Source organism: Petaurus breviceps, unplaced genomic scaffold (genome assembly GCF_028583685.1).
Source record: "Petaurus breviceps papuanus isolate PSGF00001 unplaced genomic scaffold, PetGlider_PUasm1.0 90721, whole genome shotgun sequence".
NCBI classification, from domain to species: Eukaryota; Metazoa; Chordata; class Mammalia; order Diprotodontia; family Petauridae; genus Petaurus; species Petaurus breviceps.
In genome coordinates this window covers 2,105,517-2,123,023 of record NW_027187322.1, presented here as the reverse complement: position 1 = coordinate 2,123,023, position 17,507 = coordinate 2,105,517, and the positions used below count along the sequence as shown (strand labels likewise).

The window sequence follows — 17,507 nt, the reverse complement described above, 5'->3', positions numbered from 1 at the left end:
TGCCTGCTCCATCTGCCCTCCCCGGGCCCTGCACTGGTGGCTCCTCCTCGGAGCTCCTAGTGTCCTCCCGCTGGGTTCCAGAGCTGCCTGGGGGAGGCAGCCTTTCCTGCTCTCCCCCAGCTGCTGGCCCAGGCCAGCCACTTCCTTCCTGTTGGTTCCTCCGGGCTGTAGGGGGCTCCATGCACGGCCACCCTTCTCCTTGGGAAGCCTCCCCTGGCAGCAGAGGCGCCTGGGAGGAAAGAGACCAGCCAGAAGTGGGGGGCACAGGGGCTTTATTTTGACAGCTGAGCAGAGGAAGGGGCCCTCCAGAGCTGGGGCAACAGGTCTCCCCGCACCTTCACCAATCTACAGACAAGGCGCTACAGGAGGGACGGGGTAGGGGATGGGGGCCGCTCCTCCAGGGAGGAAGGCACTCCCACACAGCAGCAGGGTCTCTCCTGTTAAACAGAGCGAGCAGCATCTGGTTATGACACGGGGAGGCATTAGTCGGGGTCCCGAGGGCTTCAGTCCACCTCCAGTCTCGGCTCCCTGGGGGGCCCTGGGCCAGAGAGGTTCAGGGCACGGGGATGGTCTGCAGAAGCCAGGGCTGCACAGCAGGACCGCCCTGCAGCTGGGTCAAGGAGTAGGTCCAGGAGCTGGGGGTCTGGGGCAGGGAGTGGGGTTGGGCTCATTCAGAAGTGAAGATGCGGCTGGAGATGTCGTCCAGCAGCCAATCGACCCCCACAAGCAGGTTTTCTCCTGTCACTGCACTGCAGCCCTGGATGCACCAGTGGTGACTGCGGATGGCATTTAACTCCAGGATCTAAGGGAGAGACAACGACCATCAGAGAGCAGGCCCCAACCCTCCAGCCCAGCCAGCCACCCAGATGGCCCTCACAGCCTCAACTCACCTCTCGAATGTCGTTTGAGGAGAGAGCCCCGGGGAGATCCTGCTTGTTGGCAAAGATCAGGAGAGTGGCTCCGGCCAGGCGCTAAGAGGGAAAGAAAGGGGGTGGTCGGCCAAGAAGGAACCCAGAGGGCTCCCAGCTAGCCAGCCCACGTGAGCCACTCTGGGCACCACAGACAGTGGAATGTGCTGACCAGAAAACTCCAATGCGAAGAGCAAAGAGCTGAACTTGGGGAGAGTGCCCCCCCTGCCTCCTTGGCTCCCCAGCTATGTCATGTGACTCCCTTCCTGGGCTCCCCAACCCACTCTCTTCCATTTCTGGCCCTCTGTCTTCTTCACTCCATAACCTGGTGTTAGACTCTTTGTTTTGTGTCCTGCCGGTGTCCTTGTCATGTCCCCCAGGAGACCAGAAGCTCTCTGAGGACCTTCGCAGGTCTTTGTTAATCCCCAGCATCTAGCACAGTACCTGGTATACAGCAGGAGTGTGTGCTGACTCAAATTAATGCTGATCTGTGATCCTTTTTTCACCAAGCAAGCCTTTATTAAGCACCTACTATGTGCCCAGCATTCTGCTAGGTGCTGGGGAGCCAAAGTCCCAGCCCTCAAGGGGCTCATTTTTCTCTGTGCCTGTGTCCCTTTCTGGTAAGAGCTGGCAGACCTCTTCATCCTAAGGCTCTGCTCCCCAGTTCTGCCCACCTCCTCCACCAGGAGGCTCTCCAGCTCCCGCCGGCAGTCCTGCATGCGCTGCTGGTCAGCGCTGTCCACCACCCAGATGAGGCCATCGGTGCTCTCGAAGTAGTTCCGCCAGTAGGAGCGGAGAGACTTCTGGCCACCCACATCCCAGATGTTCAGCTTGAACCCGCGGTGCTCCAGGGTCTTGATGTTGAAGCCAAGGGTGGGCGAGATGGTGTCGATGTCCTCCCCATTGAACTTCTTGAGGATGGTGGTCTTCCCCGCGTTATCCAGACCACTGGGGTGCGGGAGTTAAGGACCCAGTGAGCCGCTCAACCTCAGAGGAGGGGCCTTCCAACCCTCCCAAAGGAGGGAAGTGACTTGTCCAAGGTCACTAAGACTAGCAAAACAGGACTAGAGCGCTGCTCCTCAATGGAAAGGATCTGATCAACTCCACACACTAGCCTGTGCACCTACTGTGTGCTTGGCACCAGGGGCACAAGACGGGTAATAAGAAAACCCACTGGGGCCTGCCCTGCCCTCAGGGAGTTTCCATTCTACCAAAGGAACTGGGCTAGCACAAAGTTAAGCTCCGTTAAGAGGGGAACGGCAACATGAGTTTGTTAAGTGGCCACTGTGTGCCAGGACACGAGGGGCAAAAAGCGGCCCTCAGGGAGCTCCCAGTCTAAGAAGGGAGACCACATTCAGACATTCTGGCCCAGCCCGGCTCCCCGAGGCGCCCCCAGGGCAGTCGGTCCGTTCCACCACTCTGCTTCGGGACATTTGGTTTCAGTTCCTACAGCCAGCACTCCCCCGTTTTGGTCCTGGATGGTCCGGACCAGACCCCACCCCACCCCCCTCCGAGGGCTATTGGTCGGTCCCGGGCACGTAACCCACGCAGGGCAATTGGTACGGCCCGGCCCAGAGCGGCGCCCTCCCTTCCCCCCACCCCGGGTTGAGCTCATGGTAGCGCCTCCCCGCCCCTCTCCCTCGCCCCGGCCCCCGCGGGTTCAGTGAGCTAGAGGATACAGCATGAGGAGCCGCAGCTCCCGCTCCTTCTGCTTCATCTTCTTCAGGATGGTCAGGAGCCCCATGGTCCGAGCCTCCCCTCCCCGCCGCTGCGCCTTTCTAGTCAGGGACCCCGCTCCTTCCTCTCATTGGCTAGCGCGCTCCCCGGCCGCAACCCGATTGGCCCGGCCCTTGTTTGGGCCCGCCCCTTCTCGCTGGAGCCTGCGGCTGGAGAAGGCACCGCCCTTCTGGAGCTGAGCGGAGGCGGGGCTACGGCGGGCGGCTGGGCCCAAACTAGCCCGTCTCCGCCGCTTAACTCCTGGTGTGCCGGCCCGCAACGACGCCGAGCCTCGGGACGGAAGGGGACCCCTAAGCGGTCCGACCTCGAGATTCACATTGCACACATCTACCTAGTGACGGGGCCGTGAAAGGGGGCTCAAGGGAGGGCCCTGCCCTGGGCGGGAGTCGGCCTAGCCTTCGAGGTCCGGCGGGTGGGCTTCCCTCCCTCCTCTACCCCTAGGTCCTGGGCTCATTAGAAGGAAACGAACAAAGACTTCATTTCCCTTGAGGCTCGGGGAGAGTCGTTGGACTACATTTCCCAGAAGGCTTAGCGCCGGCTCACGGGGTGGTTACTGTCAGACACGTAAACAAGCACTCCTTATTTAACGTCGGCTGTGAGCCGACCACTAAGCCACCGGGATACAAAAAGGCAGGAGAGGGCGCCTGCCCTCGAGGCGCTTAGAGTCTGATACGGAAGACCGCAGGCCAACAAGCAGCCTCTGTCCAGATGAATGGGAAGGGCTTGAGGCAGGGAAGGCAGTAGAACTCCGAGGGGCTGCGGCGGCTCTCCTGTACAGAGTGGGGTTTCAGCGGGGGCTGGAAGGGAGCCGGCGGTGGGAGCGGCCAGAGAGGATGCGCAGAGTCAGGAGCTGGAGGGGGCCAGGGGCCCTCGATGTGGAGGGAGGGACAGGTGGGGGGTGACCTGAGCGGGAGAACCACAACAGGGGAGGCAGGGCCCGAGAGCCCTGTGGAGGCCTCCTTGGGTGGGGGGCCACAAAATGGAGCCCCCCCCTGCATAGCTACTGTGGTTTGTGCCTGGGCGCGAGCCTGCATGGATGCATCACGTTTGTCAGGCACCAGTCCCCGTTCAGCCCTCATGCCTAAGTGCCCCGCTCTCACCTCACTGTGGTCCCAGTGGACCCTGCCCTCCGCATCACCATTTCCACTGCCCCTTTGCTGCTCCTTGCTTCCTATGGTCTGTCTCAGCTCCCACAGCCCTTCCTTGGCCATGAAATGTCTCTTCAGCTGAGGACTTCCCTCCTTGTGCAGACAGTAGCCTCACTCTTCCAGAGTCATCGGAGTCCAGTGGCAGGACAAGAGCAGAGACAGCTGGCCACGGACCAGGCTGCAGTGGATGACCTTGGCCGTTCTAAATTCAGGTCTACCTAGCCGGCATCTCACTAGTGAGCCTATAAGGGGTTATACTTAATGTACATTGGGTGGGATTGAGAGGAAGGAGGAATAACGATGATTCAAGGGCTTGGTTTTGTTATTTACATCTGTTTTTTTTTTTTTTAAATTCCCAAATATGTTATATTTATGACTGTTTTATTGTCTGACTAAAGAGTGTCACACTTGTGGGGGCTCAGACCCTGATTTGCATCATGCAAAGGAACTCCAGCTTTCCTGTGAAGGAAATTCCGATTTTTATAATAATCAATCTATGTGTAATGAATATAGTGAAGATTAGATTTTGCAGAATTGCCTTTTCCAGCTTGTGAGTCGGACTCATAGTGCAGCTTGAACTGATCGATCAAACCTTGACAAGGTTCACAATCACTGGCATCCTTCTGCCTTGGAACCTGAAGTGAATCCAATCAAAAACTGTAGGGCTTGTTCTTGCCATGGAACACTGGTCCTCTGACTCACTAAATAATGACCCCCAAGGACAGGAGCAGTGCTTCTCCCGCAAGACTCCAGAATTGTTGAATTGTCTTACTTTTGTCGGTTTGTCATGTGAAACCACTCCAGCCCTGGAAATGATTGTTTGTGATCCACCTTTCCCCCCTCCTTTCCCACCTGTGATTTATGTATATAATCTCTGTCCTCACTTAAGCCAGACAGAATTCTGATCAGGAGGATTCCTAATTTGCAAGGCTATTTCTCATAATGAAACTGATTAATTAGACAGCTACCTGGTTACCAGCATTTTGTCTCTGGTCTGCTGTTTCATCATTCTCAGGTTAGAGACTGACTCAATAAAATCCTGTTAATGCCACATACAATTGAGACCAAAAAGTTTGAACTAACTGTGACCTTACATGGGTAGTAGTCTCTACATGCTAACTGAACCTGCCAGAGCCTTGTTTTTGTTTTCGAACACTTTGGGCTTTTTCCCAGTTGCATGTAAAAATAATTTTTAACCTTTTTTTAAATTGTGAGTTCCAAACTCTCTCCTTCCTACCTAATTTCCCCAAGGTCATAAGCAATTTAATGCAGGTTATACGTGTGCAGTCATACAAAACATTTCCATATTAGTCATGTTGTAAAAAAAAATACCAAACACACACACACACACACACAATATCCTGCTTCAGTCTGCATTTGGATTCTATCAGTTCTTTCTCTGGAGGTAGATGGCATTTTTCTTTACGAGTCCTTTGGGATTGTCTTGGATCATTATATTGCTGAGAATTGCTCAGTTGACCATCACACAGTATTGTTCTTTCTTGTGTATAACATTTTCCTGGTTCTGCTCCCTTCACTTTGCATCAGCTTGTCCAAGTCTTCTCAGGTTTCTCCTCATTCCTTACAGTACAATAGTATTTCATCACAATCATATACTACAACTTGTTCAGCCATTCACCAATTGATGGGCATCCCCTCAATTTCTAATTCTTTGCCACAACAAAAAGAGCTGCTATAAATATTTTTCTATATATAAAGCCTTTTGCCTTTTTTTTTTTTTCAGTCTCGGACCTACTAGTGTTACTGCTGGGTCGAAGGACATGCATGGTCTCATAGCCCTTTGGGCACTGTTCCAGATTGCTCTCCAGAATGGCTGGACCAGTTCACAAGTCCACCAACAAGGCTTTAGTGTCCCTAATTTTCCACATCCCCGCAACATTTGTCATTTTCCTCTTCTGTCATACTAGCCGATTTGATAGGTGTGAGGTGGCACCTCAGACTTGTTTCAATTTCCATTTCTCTAATCAATAGTGATATATATATATATATATATATATATATATATGTGTGTGTATATATGTTTGCATGTTGTCTTCCTGCTAAACTGTGAGCTTCTTGAGGGCTGGACTGTCTTGCCTCCTTCTGTATCCCTAGCACTTAGGACAGTGTCTGGCTCACAGTAGGCGCTTAATAAATGATTGGTTTCAGTTAAATGATGAGGTCTAAAGCCAGGCTTTAGAGAGTTAAGAAGTGAGGGGTAGAAGCAGAGGCACCCATTGCAGACAGCCTTTGAAAGGAGTTTAGCCACAAAAAGGAGGAGAGATCTGGAATGACATCTAACGGGAACAGATGTGTGGATCAAGGGAGGATGTTTGTAGGCGATAGGAGACAGCCACTGAAGATGGGTAAGGGAGAGGATAGTGGAGGGGTTTAGAGGGGTTCGCCTTAGCCAGGAGAAGGGCCATGGCACTGTGTGCAACAGGGGTGAAGGAGGAGACTCCCCCATAACCGTGGGGTGTTCTTGGTACCAAAGGAAGAGCCTAAGGAGGAGTTTAATCAGTCATGAACACTTTGGTCTTTGTTCTGGAGCGGCAGCCAGACAGTTCAGTGGATCCCCACAAGAGAACCCCCCAAATCCCCCTTGCAATTAAAGAAAACAGACAAGGGGAGCAGGAGCTACAGAATACCTACCTACTGATTGGTGGGTAGTTTGGGTTTTCTGCTTAGTAATGAGCTTGTCCTTTAAGCCATGTTTCACCCAAACATAAATTTGTGTGTTGATCGTATACTGGTAACATATGGGTCACAATGGTCTTGTTATGGCTTTCTTAGTCATAGTATTTTAACTCATGACTCAGTATCTAAATTATGATTCAGTATCTAAGTTATGATTTTAAAACAGGTCACCATTTTCGGCTTCCACCTTTCCCAGAGTTTGAGTTTTTATGACTTTTTGCTTATTACTGCATTTTGTGGCTTTTCCCCCATAAGAACCCTGCACAGCAGCAGAAGGATTTGTGAGATTTGAATTGAGGCCAGGACAGGAAGAGCTCTAAGAAAATGGTCTCAGTAAAAAATGAGTCACAGTCCTCAGCTGATGGGGTGGAGGGAAGGGAGCTATGGGAGATGTGAGGAGGGGTGAAAATGATTGGTGAATGGGAAATTGAATCAGTCAGGGATTTGTGAAGAGATTACCTTGCTGCAGTGAGGGCCCAGATTAGGTTAAGTGACATAAATTTGTAATGGACTCCCGTGGTCTGGGTGAGTGTGGAGGCTGCTACTCCCAGGGCGTCCATGCCTGTTGGTGACAGTTGGTTGCCAGTTGTTACTGGTGGTATTAGGGACCTGGGTCCCTTCTCCACAGGGCCTGGCCTGGAAGAAGGTTTGGGAGTCATTGCTATTCCAGAGGCTTTGTCCTTCAGGGTCTGAGGCACGAGGCCACAGGTTCCGCATCCCAGCTTGGGACAATTGTAATGCCCCTTTCCACACCTGGAGGCCACCCCCTCTAACAAAAGGAGTGTGGTGCTTTTCTCCAACTTTTCTCTGGGGACAGAGTTCAACTCTGGTGGCCCTTTTTAGCAAAGATTTTATAAAATGTCCACAGTGACAAGACTGGTGAGGATAGCAGCCAGGATTCTAAAGTCAGTTAGTCAATAAGCATTTATTAAGCCCCTACTGTGTGTGCCAGGATCTGTGCTAAGCACTGGGGAGACAAAGACAAACAGCTGTGTGTGCCCTCAAGAACCTTCCAGTCTAATGGGGTGGGGGGGCACAACATGGAAATAAGGATGGCCAAGCATGAATAGAGATGGATAGACATAGCTAAGCAGCAGAGGGAAGGCTCTGGGAGCTAGGAACTGAGTGGGGAGAGGCTGAAGTCCAGCTTTCCTTCTACCAGGCAACATTGATTCTCCTGGATGAACACTATGAATCCCTTGGGGAGCCTTAGGCCCACAGCTATAGAGGGTCCAGTCGAACCCAGACCCATAAGGACTCCTCCCTCCAGCATCCCTGACAAGGGGTCACCAGGCCCTTGCTTGAGGACCCCTAAGGAGAAGGACCACCCCCATCACCCTTCCACCCAGCCCATTTTTCTTAAGTGCTGACTGTGCCAGGCTCTGTGCCCACTCCCGTCTGGGTGGCCTCTCCTTGTACGGGAACTTTTGCTGACCTCCAGTCCAAGCCTGACTTTTTGGAGCCGCAGCCCACTGCCCCTGGTTCTGCCATTCTTCTGGTCCTGTTTGTGGTTGACTGTGCTGGGTACATCAGCCCCAGCATCCTGAAGGCAGGCCACCAGAGCCTGGACATACTATAAGGGATTCCCAGGGGCCCAGTAGTAAGTGTAGGGGGCAGCCAGGGACTCCTAGGGGCCAGCCAGGCATCACTGCGATTCCCCTCCCTCTCCAGCCATATCCTGAGCCTAATAAAATCAGTTTGTCCTAATCTTTGTCCTCTCAATTCAGTTCCCATGGGCAGATCTACCCAGAGGAGACATAAAAGGCACCATGGCCTGTAAGCTCAGGGTGATGGGGGTGAGCCACTCCCCTTGTGCCTGGGGTCCCAGCAAAGCCTCAGCCTCTGGGAAGCTGGGCAGTCTCTTCCCTCAGCCTTCCCTGCCTTACACCTTCCAAGGCTCAGTCATCAAAGGCCCTGGAAGTCTGCAGCCAGCTCTCCCCTCCTTGGATAACCTCTCCCTCTAGCCCACCTAGTCTGTTTACAGCAAAGTACCCTAAGGGGGAGATGAGGCAGGCTTCCCTGGCAAGCCAAATGAGTCTAAGTAGGACTTACAGCCTCCTTGCTTTTGGGTTTGCCTGTTTCCCTGACCCCAGGAACCAAGGAGGGAGGGCTCCCAGGGAAAGGCCTGTGCTGGAGAAACCAAAGGCATCAAATCTTTTCTATTTTTCAAAAGAGAAATACTGTACAAAAAAGGAGGTATACAAGGGCTTTAGCTTTTTAAAAACATTCATTGTAAAGTGATATTAAGCATCGATCAATTAAATTTGCTTTGCAACTGCTTCTAATTAGATGAATTCCAGTATCAGTGCCTAAAGCTTTGGGCCTAGAGTCAGGAAGGCCTGGGTTTGAATCTGGTCTCAGACACTGGCTGTAACTGCTACCTGCCTCAGTTTCTTCCGCTGTAAAAGGGACATCATGATAGCACGTACCTCCCAATATTTGTAAAGTGCTTTGCCACCTTGACCTACTGTATAAATAAATGTTAGCTATTGCTAGGGAAGGAAAAAGGAGGCATGTAAAATCAGTGAGGCCTGAGGGGGCAGATCTGGTCCAACCAGCATCTGACTGAGCCCCCTCCCCACCCCCCCTTGGATAATGATGCCTGACATCCTTATGTTTGACCACCACAAGGACCCCACCTGTTTTACAGATGAGGAGACAGGCCTGGTACACTGAGAGGCAGGATGTGGTCCACTGATTCCAGGTCCTGAGCTCTGCCCACTATGCCAGGATGGCCTCGAACGTCAGCTCCCTGAGGGCAGGCTGGATCGGTCTTCACAGCCACAGAGAAGGTGCCGAGGGCCAAGGCTACCCCCAGAGTTATGCCCTCACCTGGAGGGCCTCTCCTACCACCGATGCATTAAAGATGTCCTGGGCATGCAGGGAGGAGCAGGGGGGCAGCCTTCCTGGGTCTCCCAATGATCCCAAGGAGATAAACAGATCGGGGAGCAGCCTCTCCCCTGCCCGTGTCTGCCCACCCCAGGCCCTGTCCCTGTCCTACGGAGCTGCCGGGGCAGGTGAGAATGGGGGCAGGCCCTGAGTCCTGGCCACGCCCACACACCAGGTGCTGCTTTCCTCGGTTACGTCATGCTCCTGGCCACAATGCTGTCCTTGCAGGAGGCTGTTTAATCAGCCCCTTGGGAGTCGGGCAGTGTCTCCAGTAAGTCTGATTTCTTCTCCTGTTCTGGGAAGACCAAAAATTCCAGTGTACATATTTCTATAAAGGGGAACTGCTTCGGCTCGCTGCAGTCTGTCCTCGCCATGAAAAGTGCCTGCTCAGGTCCCCCTCCTGGGGCTCGGGGTGTTAGAGACTCCTGAGAGCATCACGAATCACGCCTTGGTTTTTGTAGGCAAGGAAGCTGTCATCCAGGGAATGTCAGGATTTGAACCCAGCTCTCTGACTCCAGCTTGGTTCAGCAAGGCTTTCCACGTCTCCTAATATTGCTCTAGAATCCTGAGGGGCCCCCACCCATCCTCGGGCCCCCCAATCCTGGTACTCCCATACCAGCCCGATTCCCAGCCCTCTCCTCCACTCAGAGCTCAGCTTCCTTTTTTCCAGTAAAGAGAGATGTGGTCATAACTGCCTCTCACATTTCTAAGGCTTTCCCAGCTTCTTCCCCCTTGAACCTCAGACCTGCCCTAGGAGGTGGGGGGGTGGGGCAGGGACTGTCCTCGTTTTCTAGGAGAGCGGGGACTTGTGCCCCCAAAGCCAAGACCAGTAAGGCTTGCCTCAGCTGCTCTTTCAGGCTGAGATCCCCGCTGGGAAAGCAAGCCCGGGGAGGGAGGGAGGAAATGGAAGGATGGCTGATCTCTTTCTAGGGGGGACAGAACAGAGGCCCAGCATTGGATGATTACCAGGAATATAGCCAGGACTTCCCAGGCTGCCTGACCCAGGACTTCAGAGGGCACCCATTCTAGCCCCCCTTACTTTACAGATGAGGAAACTGAGGCTTGTGTGGTGACAGTCACACAGCTAGTAAGCGCCAGGAGGTGGGATTTGAACACAGGTCCTCTGTCTTCAGGTCCAAAGTTCCTTCTACGGCACCATCAGACCCTCTTGCCAGGTACCAGGTATTTAGACCTCGGGTACCAAGTCATCCAACCCTCATCTTTTACAGATGGGGACCCTGAGGCAGGCAGGTTCAGTGACTTGGTCAAGGCCACACAGCTAGCAGTTGTGAGAGCGAAGGCTTTTCGTCTGGCCACCAGACCAGCATGGGAGTCCTAGTCTCCTCTCCACAGACCCCAGGCTGCAGGGCTCTCCTGGGCTCCCTCATCAGGGCTGGCTTCTTGGCGCTCTCAGCCTCTTTTCCTCCCTGCCATCCCCCTGTCTCAGTCTCTCCCCAGTGAGCACTCCCCGCCTGCTCGCTGGCCCCTGGCCCTCCCTGGCAGGCCACTGCCCTCCCGGAAAGCTTGGTCATATTAGGAAAGTCCAGCCACGTGGGCACCCTGGGAACCTGGGATTCTGAGCAGCCTGAGGGTTTCAGAGAAACTGAAACTGGGTTCAGGGGGTGGAGTGGTCACCAGAAATTTAAAGGCTTTGCTTCCTGCAGCCGGGGCTGGGAACTTGGAAACTGCAGACAGCAGCAGGACGCCCTGGGCTCTCGTTTACCTGGTCTTCCCGTCGGGAACCAGGCCATGCACCTGTGCAGTGGGGCACACCCCTCCAAGGAAGGGAAGCTTCTACTGGTGACCGTGAGTAGCGGGGCAAGGGAAGCAGGATCTGGGAAAGTGGGGTGGGGGGGATCAGGAAGACCAGGCAAGGATCTCTTTGTGTTTCCCTATGCTTCCGTCTGGGGCTAGAAACCTGACCCCAGATCTCAAGTTCTCCCCCCCACCCCCCATCTTGGGGGCAGACATGGTAGATCCTAGGCTGGCAGGCCACTGTTCCAGCCCTGACTCTGCCACTAACTTGGTGCAAGGGCCTTCTCTGTGCCTCAGCTTCCCTTTCTGTACAATGGAGAGGTCTTCCCAGCTCTATGAGTCTAGAAAGCCACATGTTCACCCCATCCAGGCCCCTGCCCCATCCCTGAACTTTGCTTTTCTTTCAAAACCAATGTGGTTTTTCCTCTGCCTCAGCCCTGGTTCCGGTACCAGGCCCGAGGCCTCCGCACCAGCACTGGCTTCCTCTTTTCCTCTTCCAGATAGCCTGCATCCCTTCTGTACTCACTGTCTATCTGTCGAATCTTAATGGGATGGGGCATTATGGGATGTTTGTCTGACCAGGCCCGGAGAGGCAGAGGCTGGATCAGAACCTGAGAGTCCAGGCTTTGGGTTGTTCTCCCATCTTTTCTCCTAGTCCAATGCTGGACTTGGGTTCAAATCTCACCCCTAATATTTGCTTGCTCTGTGACCCTGGGAAAATCTCTTTACTCTTCCCAGACTCAGTTTCCTTATCTGTAAAATGGAGATAATACTAGCCCTTTCCTCCCATGGCTCTGGGCAAGGCTCAAATGAGATAATGCATGCAAAGTATTCTGCAAAATTCAAAGTGTTACAAAAGTCTTCCCTGTGCTAGACTCCTGAGTAGGGCAGATGCTGCCTGGGTCAGGGCTCAGGGAGGGAGCACAGAGAACCCAGGAGTTGAGAGCACCCAGCCAGGCCCCCCCCCCCAACCTGCCGGAGCATGGAACTCATTGAATTCAAGCTCTTTTGTTTGACAGATTGGGAATCTGAGGCCCCAAATCAATTAGTAGGTCAGTAAGCACTTATTAAGTGCCTACTGTGTGCTGGGCTAGGTGGGGCAGCAAATAGAGCACAGGCCCTGGAGTCAGGAGGCTCCGAGGGCAGGCTTCTTGGAGAAGGCAGGTGTCCTGGAGCAAGTCAGGGGCATGGTAGTCGGGCAGAAACCCAGCTGTGTGATAGAGCAAAGATTTCTTCCCCTAGGATCCCAGGGAGGTGGACAGGGAGCTGAAGCGGAGACAGAAGAACCGCGCCGCGTCCCAGCGGAGCCGGCAGAAGCACACAGACAAGGCAGATGAGCTGCACCAGGTCTGGTCCCAGGATCCTTGTCACGGCCTCTTCCCTCCCCTGGCTCCATCCCCAGGCTGGGAGGGACCTCAGAGGGCATCCAGGCCAAGCCCACCCAAGCAGGAGTCCCCTCCACAACACTCCTAGTCTTTGCTTGAGTACCTCAGGTGATGGGGACCTCACTACCTTCCAAGGCAGCTCCTCCCTGTGCTCAGTGTTAGGAAGCCTTTCCTGATGTCGCTGTTCTTTGCTTACTTGCTTTTCCTGCAGCCCCAGCAGCCGTGCATCAGTGTGTGCCTGCCTTCCCAAGGTCCCACCAACATGGACCAGCCTGGGGTTGGAGGGGCTGAGGTCTCTGTTTCATCTGGGCTTCCTCGCTCTGATGAACCTTTCCCCTTGTTTGTCTCTGGCCTCAGGAACACGAGTGGCTGGAGAGAGACAACCGGGCCCTTCGGAAGGAGATCTGGTCACTGCGGGCCGAGGTGACTGGCTGGCTCCAGGCCTTGGAAGAGCACCAGTGTGTCTGCCTGCCGGCCTTGGTCCCCGCCTCTGCCCAGACTCCCTCAGCCAGAGGGCAGGCCCCTCTGGGGGTGCAGACCTTGCCCACCCCTTCTGCTCAGCCTCCTCCTCCATCTTCTCCCGGCCTCTTCTCAGCTCACTCCCTCTCCTCCTCTTTGACTCCTTTCTTGGTCACCTCACCTCTGGCAGGGTCTTACTCTGGGGCTGCCTTGACTCAGACCCATGGGGCTTCTAGCCTCCTGGCCTCCTCCTCTGGTGTCAGCCTTCACCTTCCAGCTCCCCCACAGCCATCTGCTTGTCTGCTTCCCCTTGGGGCCAGAAACCTCAGAGAGGGCAGGACAGAAGATGTGGTGGTTGGTCCTTCAGCCACTCCCCACCCGGAAGGGAGCAGGCAGGGCTTGGCCTGGGTCCTGTCCTCCACCCATTTTTGACCCATCCTCTGTTCTCTTTCCCTGACAAGTCACACTAAAGCTCTGATCTCCCTGACCCTGTCCCCAGCCCTCACTAGCCCCCTTCCTTCCCCATTCTGGTTCCTTCATCAGCAGAACCCTGACCCGGAGAAGGACAAAGCTGCCTGAGACTGAGGAAGGCCAATGTTGGCAGCTCCCTCTCTGGGGGCCTGGCCAGCCCACCCTGGGACAGAAGAGGAGGGAAGCCCAGCTCTCCTGCGTGGACACCCCTCCTTGGCTCTGGGACCAGAAGTCCTGTGGCCTTGGGGCGCCAGCAGAGCCTGCTGCTCATGGGCCTGCTAGCATTTAGGGGCATTTATCCCACCCTACTTCCCCCTCGATCCTGGATGTAAAGATGTAGGAGAGGCTGCAGGACGGGGCGTCTGACACACAAGTGACCGCTGGCTGTCCAGCCAGCGCCCTGGAGGCCAGGGCCTGTTACAGTCTGCTAATAGACACTGCCCACCGTTGGCCGTCAGCCAGAGCATCCTGCTTTTCTTCCCCTCACTGGAAAACGTTTCTCTTCTGGGCCTCAGTTTCTCCAAGTGTAAAGTGGAGGGTGGCCCAGCGGCCATCTCTATCCATCCATTGAAACTTCTCTGTCCTGGGATTCTCGGAATCTTCTCACTGCCCCTAACTTCACCCTCTGATGCCCCACAAGGAGGAAGCACAGTGCAAAGAGGAGGGCCTGGGAGGCCAGAGAGCTGGCTGGATATGGAGGCACCCCCCCGGAGGCCAAGGGTCTCTTCCCTCTGCCTCTCAATCCTGCTTTTCTGCTTTCTAGTCAGTCAGCAAGCATTTATTAAGCACCTGGTGTATGCCAAGTACCATGCTAAGTACTGGGCATACAAAGGAAGGAGAAAAGGGTTTCTGCCCCAGGGAGCTCCCAGACCACACAGACACTCTGTGATATTTAGATATTTAGAGGTTCGACTGGAGAGAATCAGCCAAGAGGCACTAGAAGTGAGGGCTCAGGAAAGGCTTTGGTAGAAGGTAGGATTTTAGTGGGGCCTTCCAGGGAGCCAGGGAGGTCAGGGGGTGGAGCAGAAGAGGGATGGCATTCCAGGCCTGGGGCAGCTGCAAAGAAGCCCAGAGCCGAGACACAAAGGGTCTTAATGGAGCAGCCAGGAGGCCAGGGTCACTGGACCCAAGAGTCCCTATTGGGGAGGGAGACTAGAAAGGCCTTGAATGCCAAGCAGAGGGTTTTGGGTTAGATTCTGGAGCACCAGGGAGCCACTGCAGTTTATTGAATAGGAGAGTCCACAATCAGACCAGAGCTCAGTTTGACAGTCAAGTAGAAGATGGACAGACCCCAGGCCGCAGTGTGGCTAAAATTGGCAACTCACTGGGCCTGGGGAGTGGGAGAGTGTTGAGTGCAGGAGTGCTGGGTTGGGAGCCTGAGGGTCTGGGAGCAGGGGGGTGCCCTGGACCATCCTAGAGGACTTTGTAAGAGGCATTGGAGGGGAGAGAGCGTGGGTTCCACCTTGGGCACTGTCAACAAGGCTTTCAACTCTGGCCAGTGCGAGTCCAGGGCAGAGGTTGGAGCTGGAGCCATAGCTTGGGTCCTCAGCGGCACAGAGGTGATCATTGGATCCCTGGGAGCTGACATGATCACCCAGAGGAAAGGTGCAGGGGAGAAGAGGAGAGGGCCCAAGACTCAGCCCCTCCAGCCCCCAGGATGCTCCCTCCAGATCTTCCCTCCGGATGCTCCAGGGCTCCCCTGGGAAGGCCTGGCTGGCAGGGAGGCCTCTGCCTTCTGCTCTCTCCCCTTGCCTGCCTACAAGGAGTCCTGAGAGCTCCTGCCTCCTCCTGGAGCCCACCTGGGCCGACAGCAGGAGGAGGAAGCTGAGAAGACAAGTCAGTTCTGCTCCCAGGGAGGGTGTGCACTGTCCCACCCAAGGAGGCAAGCCTCAGGAACCATTTCTCTCCATCACAGCCCTGCCCACCTCTGCCTCCCAAGACTGGAGAGACCCTCCCACACCACCCCCCAGTCATCCAGGCCAAGAGCCTTGCCTGCCAACCAGACCTTAGAAAGCCCAGGCCAAGCCGGGCTCTGGACATTAACTGAGGCCCAAAGAGGACCAAACTGGAACGTGAGCCCAGGGCCTCAGGCAGGGCCTGCCCCAGCAGACAGAGAGAGCGTTCGTGCCAGAGAGCCGCAGCAAACACCTGCTGCCTTGATTTCCCTAGTTGTATGGATGGACACCATCCAGTTCCAGTCTAAGGTGTCTGGGTCCTCTGCCCGGAGCCTAGGTGGGGGTCATCGCAGCTTCTTCAGTGGGTCCAGCCCATTCTACCCTCAGGCAGCTGGGGGGCCAGGGTCTCCAGGCCTCCCCACATTCCCTCACCAATGGTGAGTCTTCCTGTGGCTCCCAGTTGGAGAGGAGTCCAGCCTTTCATACCAAGTTAGGATGTAAGCTTGTGGAGGGCAGGACCTGCCTTTGGGGTGGGGCGGGGCACACAGTAATCACTTAATCAGACAGTCAGTAAACATAAGGGTCTACTACTTGCCAAGCCTTGAATGCTCTTGGGACCCTCAGCTCCCTAGCCCCAAGTGGGGAAGAAGAACACAAAGCTTTACAAGTCACAGACCTGGGATGTCACTTTGCTCTCAGCCTCCATATCCCATCTGTAAAAGGGGGACAAGAACCTTTGCCCTCCTGACCCCCCCCATCCCTGTGGTCATCATTCTAGCCCTGGGTGTAGGAGATGGCCCAGCCTGGAAGTCTCCATCATTGGCCGCCTGCCCACCTGTCTGGAGCCCCAGCTTCCAGTGATGGAGGCTGCGGAGGGCTGGTGCCCCAAGCCGCCTTGTCAGCAGATGTCCATTTGGTGGCACAAACTGGTATTCCATTAGAGCCAGTGAGTGATTGGGCTGGGAATCCTCTGAGGGAGTCCCAGGGGAAGCAGGAAGGGAGGCCTTGGGGCCTCCTCTGGCTCTGCCCCACAGGGGCTAGCTCCACATCCTGGGTCAGTGTCCTCCAGAGCAGGTTAACTTGTGTCCCCTCCATTCTCCGGGTCTCTTGGGAGGATTCCCCGTTAGCTAGTGCTCCTGACCAAGCATCCTTCTGGCAGGGGGGCCAGCCCTGGGGAACGAGGATCCAGGACATAGCTGAGGATGGGGATAGTCGGGAGGTAGGGGCCAGCGGGAGGGAACTCGTGATCCAAAGCCCTTTGAGGCCAGAAGCATGAAAACATATTATCACCCCATTTTACAGGGTAGAAAATTGAGACCTGAAAGGATCTTGTGACTTGTCCAACTTACAAAGCTAGCTAGTCTCAGGTTAGTGTTAGTGGCCTGGAGTCTGGAAGATCTTTAGTCAAATCCTGCCTCAGTTTCCCCAGTTGTAAAATAAGAAACGTTAATTCTGTGAGCCTCTGAATCTTGTCTGTAGGATGAAATTCAAATTTCCAACCTGTTCTCTGCTACCTTTGCAGACTTAGTTCATGCTTCCTCTGGCTCCCGCATTCTGAGTCTGCTCACAAGATGTGCGTGTCTGCCTGGATTGTCTAAAGGTGTGGATGCACAGCTGGTGGGTGGGTGTCATGGACAGATAGCTCTGGAATCTGGCCCAGCGCTCTCCAGCAGAGTGGAAGGACTGCTGCCTGTCTCCAGGTGCTGGGCCCTGCCATCCTACCTGTTCAGTCGTGTCCGACTCTCCGTGACCCCATTTGGGGTGTTCCTGACAGAGATCCTGGAATGGATTTCCATTTCCTTCTCCAGCTCATTTTACAGATGAGGAAACTGAGGAAGACAGGATTAAATGACTTGCCCAAGGTCATACAGCTAATAAATGTCTGAGGCTGCCTTTGAATTCGGGTTTCCTGCCTCCAGGCCTTGCACTCTATCTGCTATGCCACCAAGCTGCCCCACCTACCTCCCTTCTCTCCCTCTCCCTCTGTTTTCTCTCTCTCTCCCTCCCTCTCCCTCTCTTTCTCTCTTCCTCTCTTCCTCTCTTCCTCTCTCTCCCTCTCTCCCTCTCTCTCTCTCTCTCTCTCTCTCTCTCTCTCCTCTCTCTCTCTTCCTCCCTCCCTCCCTCCCTCTCTCTCTCTCTCTTTCTCTCTCTCTCCCTCTCCCT

At 54.7% G+C, this 17,507-nt stretch overlaps 2 protein-coding genes across 2 annotated transcripts; one reads left to right on the top strand and one right to left on the bottom strand.

Annotated features, from left to right (window-relative positions):
- Nucleotides 1–255: 255 nt before the first annotated feature.
- On the bottom strand, nucleotides 256–2,746 carry ARL2 (ARF like GTPase 2). Its single transcript, XM_069066326.1, has 4 exons — nucleotides 2,588–2,746; nucleotides 1,583–1,856; nucleotides 891–971; nucleotides 256–802 (listed from the first exon to the last, which is right to left on the bottom strand). Exons 1-4 carry the CDS (start codon nucleotides 2,650–2,652, stop codon nucleotides 668–670), a joined length of 555 nt encoding a protein of 184 aa, XP_068922427.1. The 5' UTR covers nucleotides 2,653–2,746; the 3' UTR covers nucleotides 256–667.
- Nucleotides 2,747–11,073: 8,327 nt separating this feature from the next.
- On the top strand, nucleotides 11,074–17,493 carry BATF2 (basic leucine zipper ATF-like transcription factor 2). Its single transcript, XM_069066324.1, has 4 exons — nucleotides 11,074–11,185; nucleotides 12,377–12,481; nucleotides 12,877–15,781; nucleotides 16,867–17,493. Exons 1-3 carry the CDS (start codon nucleotides 11,129–11,131, stop codon nucleotides 13,408–13,410), a joined length of 696 nt encoding a protein of 231 aa, XP_068922425.1. The 5' UTR covers nucleotides 11,074–11,128; the 3' UTR covers nucleotides 13,411–15,781; nucleotides 16,867–17,493.
- The last annotated feature ends 14 nt before the right edge of the window (nucleotides 17,494–17,507 follow it).

What these genes read in the sequence shown, in the direction of transcription:
- BATF2 (XM_069066324.1), top strand. Translation starts at nt 11,129, where the DNA reads ATGCACCTGTGCAGTGGGGCACACCCCTCCAAGGAAGGGAAGCTTCTA. An exon ending in GGAAGCTTCTACTGGTGACC is followed by an intron (nt 11,186 to 12,376) that starts GTGAGTAGCGGG and finishes TTCTTCCCCTAG; the next exon opens with GATCCCAGGGAGGTGGACAG. An exon ending in AGGCAGATGAGCTGCACCAG is followed by an intron (nt 12,482 to 12,876) that starts GTCTGGTCCCAG and finishes CTCTGGCCTCAG; the next exon opens with GAACACGAGTGGCTGGAGAG.
- ARL2 (XM_069066326.1), bottom strand. Translation starts at nt 2,652, where the DNA reads ATGGGGCTCCTGACCATCCTGAAGAAGATGAAGCAGAAGGAGCGGGAG. An exon ending in GAGCTGCGGCTCCTCATGCT is followed by an intron (nt 1,857 to 2,587) that starts GTATCCTCTAGC and finishes CCCGCACCCCAG; the next exon opens with TGGTCTGGATAACGCGGGGA. An exon ending in CCTCAAACGACATTCGAGAG is followed by an intron (nt 803 to 890) that starts GTGAGTTGAGGC and finishes TCTCTCCCTTAG; the next exon opens with ATCCTGGAGTTAAATGCCAT.